This window comes from Oncorhynchus tshawytscha, linkage group LG05 (assembly GCF_018296145.1).
Source record: "Oncorhynchus tshawytscha isolate Ot180627B linkage group LG05, Otsh_v2.0, whole genome shotgun sequence".
Taxonomy (NCBI): domain Eukaryota; kingdom Metazoa; phylum Chordata; class Actinopteri; order Salmoniformes; family Salmonidae; genus Oncorhynchus; species Oncorhynchus tshawytscha.
The window spans coordinates 30,800,977-30,808,476 of record NC_056433.1 but is presented as its reverse complement, the minus strand read 5'-3'; the positions used below and the strand labels follow the sequence as shown (position 1 = coordinate 30,808,476).

Below are 7,500 nucleotides of genomic sequence, written 5' to 3'. Positions count from 1 at the left end.
ATAGAACATCCCTGCCTAATACCTCTACACACTTTAAAAGGAGCACTCAAACCACCGTTAACTTTCAATACACTTTCAATGTCACCATATATCACTTTTATCATGGCAATAAAACCAGAGCTGAACCCAAACGCCTCAAACGTGTGCCATAAATATTGATGTTCAACTCGGTCAAATGCCTTTTCCTGATCAATTGAAATTAGACCAGCATCCAACCCAATAGCCCTAGAGACGTCCAAAAAATCACGAATCAGAGAAATGTTATCCCCTATCTGCCTGCCAGGAACACAGTAGGACTGATCCGTATGTATGATTTGCCCCATCACCTCCCTCAGCCTGTTGGACAAAGCCTTTGACAATATCTTATAATCAGTGCACAATAAAGCCACCGGCCTCCAGTTCTTCACCTCCCTCGGGTCACCCTTTTTGGGCAGTAGGGTGAGGACAGCCCTTCTGCAGCTTATTGGTAGTAACCCTCTGGTTAAACTATCATTAGCTACTTCTAACCAATCCTCTCCCAAGATAGCCCAAAAAGATTTTAAAAAGTCAACGGGAAGCCCATCAATGCCTGGTGCCCTTCCATTTTCCATTCCTTTTAATGCAGTGTATAAATCCTGCAAAGACAATGGTTGCTCAAGCTCAACCTGAGCTTCTGCAGCCACCTTTGGGAGCCCATCAAAGAACTGCTGTGTCACTGTTTTGTCCTCTTTATATTCACACTTGTAGAGCTCAGCATAGAACTCTACTGCCCTCTTTCTAATTTCACTAGGGCTAGTGAGCTCTTGTCCAACAGCTGATTTGAGACAATGAATAATTTTTCTTTGTCCATTCTTTTTCTCTAAACCAAAGAAAAATTTGGATGAGGCATCCATTTCAGATATTCCCTGAAATTTACTTCTCACCAGTGCCCCCTGTGCTCTGATACCCAGCAGGTCTGCCAATGCAGCTTTTCTCCTCTTGAGGACCTGAGTATGGCCTCGATCTCCTGTGGTCTCAACCAACGTCATGAGTTCCACTATTTCAATCTCTAGGGCTTTCATTGATCTGGTGATATCCTTGGTGACATTCCTCGTGTATTGATTACAAAATTGTTGAATCTGGATTTTCCCTATATCCCACCATTGTTGAAGGGATACAAAACTGGCCTTTTGAGACCTCCACCTCTCCCAAAAAAAACTGAAACAGTTCCTGAAGTGAGCATCACTCAATAAAGTTATATTAAAATGCCAGTATGCGCTTTTGGGTTTTACATCGTTAATGAACACCACCTCTGTTATTAAACAATGATCAGAAAATCCCACTGGAGTTATCACACTTGATTTACAGACCTGAGATTGATGCTCAAAAACATAAAACCTATCTAACCTGGCCATAGAGATGATGTTCTCTCATGCGCCCAGGTGGTCTGCCTTGTTCCTCCATGTTGACTCCGCCAAATATCACACAATTCATTTGTTACAATAAGGCGTTTTAAAAACGTCCTTGAGGCTATATGAGGTTCTTGGTGATTTCTATCTAAATCACTAACTGTGCAGTTAAAATCCCCAGCAATAAACAAATAATCTTCTTTGTTACATTTCTCAATGGTATTTGATAATGTCTCTAAAAAACATACCCTCTCAACTGTCACCACTGGGGCATATACATTTATCAGACACATAGTGATGTTTTCATACCTTGCTCTAACTTTTAATAACCTCCCCTCAACTATCTCTTCAACCTCATATGACAAAGGCAAAAACCCTTTTGAGAACAAGATAACCACACCCCCACTTTTTGAGTTTTTATGACTACACACCACTGCCCCCCCCCACTCCTGTTGCCACATAACTTCATTTTCCAAATTACTATGAGTTTCTTGTAGAAAAATGATGTCACTTCCCTTTCCCCTAATTAACTCATACACCATGGCTCTTTTTTTAACATCTCTTGCCCCATTTACATTTAAAGAAGAGATCTTAAAACTGCTCATGGATAAAAAAAATATACAGAGGAAGATACAGCTACCACATCTCTTTACAGAGTTAAAACTGCAACTGAACTCTTTCATTTTCTTTAGAATTTACATCACTTATCACTCTCGTGACCACTTTCTTGAGTCTAGCAATTTCAGGGCTTTTCAAACTTCCCCCTGTAATTTTTGACATCAGAAACTTTGCTGATTCAATAAACAATTCACGTTCAGGGAAAAAATCAGTTACATTGTAATCCTGCATATATTTCTTCCCTTTTGTCAACTTCAGAAATTGACGTATCCTCTCGATCCCATACCTCCCTTTCACCCCATTTATCTCACTATATTGTTGTGACTTGTCAGATGACTCACTCTCGCTATCCTCCCCAGAAGAATACTCCACCATCTCTACAACTTGTTCATCTTCAGCTGATTTATCACTCTCTACCTTTCTCTTAGAATTAGACCCTTCACTACCCCTTAAATTCTTCCTTTTACTCCTCGGTATTTTGAAAACATCCGCTTCCTTTTCCGTTATTTCAATCTCCTCTTGACTTCCAATTTCATTTTCCAGCACCACCTCAGCGACGGCAGTCGCAATCTCACCTACTGTTTCCCCTCCCTCTTTGTTCTGATCTACCACAATTACCCCCGTATTCACACTGCCTTCCTCTCCTACTTTTCCAACCACATCTGCCCACCTTCTCTCTTTCCCTGCACCCGTATTATTTTCATCCCTTCGCGTGGTGTATTATTTGCACCCGCACTACAGCTACTACCAGGCTCAGCTCGCTCATTCTTGGGACAATTACGCACCAAATGCCCCTCTCTTCCACATCCAAAACATTTCATTGATTCAGTAGATGCATAGAAGACATAATCAAATCCATCAATCTTAAAACTAAACGCTAAATTCAGTTCATCTCCTTCCTTTTTTAAAATCATATGCACTTGCCTCCTATGAGACACGACATGTTTCAACAACGGAGATTTACATCCAAAAATAACCTTCTTTATTGTAGATACGATTTGACCATGACGAGATAACTCTCGCTCTAACACTTCATCTCTAACAAATGGTGGCACATTAGAAAGCATAACTTTCTTCGCCGGATTCATAAGCGGAAATACCGGCGTCTGTGTCTCCCGCAACACAACACCCCTCTCAACTATTTTATTCACCTTTTCAATTGAATCTAAGAATATCACTACAGCGCTATTCATCCTTGAGGCTGATTTGATGCTATCATACCCAATGATAGCACCCACAGCCAAGCTACATTCTTCCACTGAACACCCGGCCGCAGCAGGAATCTTTACTCCATGCCTCCGACTAAGTTTTTCAAACTCTTCATTTCCGCGAGTGGCCATAGCAACCAGCCCCACCCGCTGGTTGTGACCTCGCGAAAAACCAACCTCAAAGCAAAGATCCCACCACCCCTATACGTGCTTAGTGATAGTTTAAACAAAATACCCTTAAAACAACTAAACTAATCAATATATATATATATACATACCAAATCCCGATAGAGTGAAAATAAATTCCATTCGCTCTCACAATCACTCCTACTTGACAACTCACTCCCAGCATGCACTCCCAGCATGCACTCCGACGAGAGAGAGAGAGAGAGAGAGAGAGAGAGAGAGAGAGAGAGAGAGAGAGAGAGAGAGAGAGAGAGAGAGTCAGTCAGCCAGTCTTCTCTGGTTCTCTGTTTTTTGGGGAACAATACAGACACTCACACACACACAAACTGATACACACACACACACACACACACACACACACACACACACACACACACACACACACACACACACACATGGAAACTGTTGGACACAGACATGGAAACTGATGCACACAGACATGGAAACTGATGCACACAGACATGGAAACTGATGCACAGACACATGCACACACAAACACACACATGGAAATTGGTACACACACACACAGAAACTGATACACCCACGCACACACACACACATGGAAACTGATAAAAACACACATGCACATGGAAACTGATAAACACACAAATGGAAACTGATACAAAAACACACACATGGTACTGATACACACACACACGGTACTGATACACACACACACATGGCACTGATACACACACACACATGGTACTGATACACACACACACACATGGTACTGATACACACACATGGTACTCATACACACACATGCACATGGAAACGGATTCACACACCCACATGGAAACTGATACACACACACATGAAAATTGATACACACACACACATGGTACTGATACACATATGGAAACTGATACACACACATATGGAAACTAATGCACATACACACACATGGAAACTGATACACACACATGGAAACTGATTCAAACACACGGAAACGGATACACACAAACACACATGGAAACTGATGCCATCATACAGGAAAACTGATACACACACAAATGGATGCTGATAAACACGCACAAACATGGAAACTGATACACACATGGAAACTGATACAAACACACAGAAATGGATACACACAAACACACGGAAACTGATACAAACACACAGAAACTGATGCACACACACATATGGAAACGTATACACATATGAAAAGTTATATACACAGACACACACACACACATGGAAACTGATACACACATACATGGAAACTGATACACAAAAATGGAAACTGATACACAAACATGGAAACTGATACACACACATATGGAAACTGATACACATGGAAACTGATTCACGTGGAAATTGATACACACATGAAAACTGATGCACACATGGAAACTGATACACACACACACATTAAAACTGATAGACACACATATGGAAACTGATAGACATGGAAACTGATACACACACATACATGGAAACTGATACACATGGAAACTGATTCACACATGGACACTAATACACACACATGGAAACTGATACACATGGAAACTGATACACACATGGAAACTGATACACACACACACATATGGAAACTTATGCACACATATGGAAAGTTATATACACACACACACATGGAAACTGATACACACACACATATGGAAACTTATGCACACACATGGAAACTGATACGCACATGAAAACTGACACACATATATGGAAACTGATGCCCATGGAAACTGATTCACACACATACATGGACACTGATACACATGGAAACGTATATACGCACACATGGAAACTGATACACACACACATAGAAACTGATGCACATGGAAACTGATACACACATACATGGAAACTGATACACATGGAAACTGATACACACATGGAAACTGATACACACACATGGCAACTGATACACATGGAAACTTATTCATACACATACATGGAAACTGATACACACACATGAAAACTGATATGCACACATGGAAACTGATAAACATGGAAACTGATACACATGGAAACTGATACACACATGGAAACTGATACACACACACACATATGGAAACTTATGCACACATATGGAAAGTTATATACACACACACACATGGAAACTGATACACACACACATGGAAACTGATATACACAAAAATGGAAACTGGTGCACATAAGAAAACTGATAAACACACACATGGAAACTGATGCACACACACATGGAAGCTGATACACACACATACAGGGAAACGGATACACATGGAAACGGATACACACACACATGGAAACTGATAGACATGGAAACTGATACACATACATGGAAACTGATACACCTGGAAACTGATATACACACACATGGAAGCTGATACACACCACACAGACATGGAAACTGACACACACAGATATGGAAACTGATACACATGGAAACTGATACACACACACACACACACACACAAGCTGATACACACACACATGGAAACTGACACACACACACACACACACATGGAAGCTGATACACACAAACAAAAATAAACGGACACACACAAACATATAAAAACATAAACATGGAAGCACATGCAAACATGAAATTCTCAAATACATTCATGCACACACACAAACATGCAAACAGATACACACTTACACACAAAAAATGTGTGTTCTCTCTCTCTCTCTCTCTCTCTCTCTCTCTCTCTCTCTCTCTCTCTCTCTCTCTCTCTCTCTGTGTCTCTCTTCATTCCTCAGGCTACAAGAGAGGTGATAGAGCGGGAGGCTCCAGGGATGTCTCTGGCCATGCTGATGGGTTCTCTCAACGTCACACCACTAGGCATGCTCTCCAGGTGAGACACACACACACACACACACTAACATGTATACTCTACACACACTCGTACAGACAAACAGACACACACACACGCACACATGCACACACACACACACACACACACACAAATGTATACTATGTACACCAGAGGAGTCTGGGAGTAGTTATAGGAGGACGGTCTTATTGCAATGACATTAATGGAATTAATGGAACGGAGTCAGACATGTGGTTTCCATATGTTTGATGTGTTTGATACCGTATAACTACTCCCACCAGCCTCCTCTGGTTTACCCACTCATTCACGCACATATACACACTGTCATACTGTGAACCTCTAATACACACTCTTCTCTGTGTGTGTGTGTGTGTGTGTGTGTGTGTGCAGACCCGTGTGCGGCATCCGTGGCAAGACACTTATCATTAACTTACCAGGGAGCAAGAAGGGTTCACAGGTAAGAAAACAGAACCACTTTAACACCTGCACTCAGATCAGTGTTTCAGGGCCTGTATTCACAAAGCATCTCAGAGTAGGACTGCTGATCTAGGATGAGCTCTCTGCCTTTTATTCTAAATGATTTAAAGGGTAAAAATGATACTAGATCAGCAATCCTACTCTGCGACTCGTGGTGAATACGGCCCCTGGTCTCCCGTTTACTTAGATCAGTGTCGATGTGACTGAGTAATTCTAGGAGTAAAGGTAGCATGCATGTGCACGCTCTACCTCTCTCTGTGCCTCTCCCTCCATCTGTCTCTCCTTCTTTCTGTTTCTCTCTCTGTCTTTCTCACTCTACCTGTCTCTGTGCCTCTCCCTCCATCTGTCTCTCCTTCTTTCTGTTTCTCTCTCTGTCTTTCTCGCTCTACCTGTCTCTGTGCCGCTCCCTCCATCTGTCTCTCCTTCTTTCTGTTTCTCTCTCTGTCTTTCTCGCTCTACCTCTCTCTGTGCCTCTCCCTCCATCTGTCTCTCCTTCTTTCTGTTTCTCTCTCTGTCTTTCTCGCTCTACCTGTCTCTGTGCCTCTCCCTCCATCTGTCTCTCCTTCTTTCTCTTTCTCTTTCTTTCTCTCTACCTCTCCCCCATCTGCCTTTCTTTCTTTCTTTCTTTCATACATTCTCTCTCTCTCTCTCTCTCTCTCTCTCTCTCTACCTCTCCCTCTGTCTGCCTCTCTTTCTTTCTTTCTTTCTTTCTTTCTTTCTTTCCTTCTTTCTTTCTTTCTTTCTTTCTTTCTTTCTTTCTTTCAGCTGTCTCTCTCTCTCTCTCTCTCTACCTCTCCCTCTGTCTGCCTCTCTCTCTTTCTTTCGTTCTTTCTGTCTCTCTCTCTCTCTCTCTCTACCTCTCCCTCT

General features: G+C 41.8%; 1 protein-coding gene across 1 annotated transcript in view; it reads left to right on the top strand.

The window, feature by feature from the left end:
- LOC112247856 (gephyrin) overlaps window positions 1-7,500 on the top strand; it is a 140,883-nt gene that overhangs the window by 58,598 nt on the left and 74,785 nt on the right. The window contains 2 exon segments of the mRNA XM_042321800.1: window positions 6,083-6,177; window positions 6,547-6,613. Of these exon segments, the coding sequence (XP_042177734.1) occupies window positions 6,083-6,177; window positions 6,547-6,613 (162 nt within the window).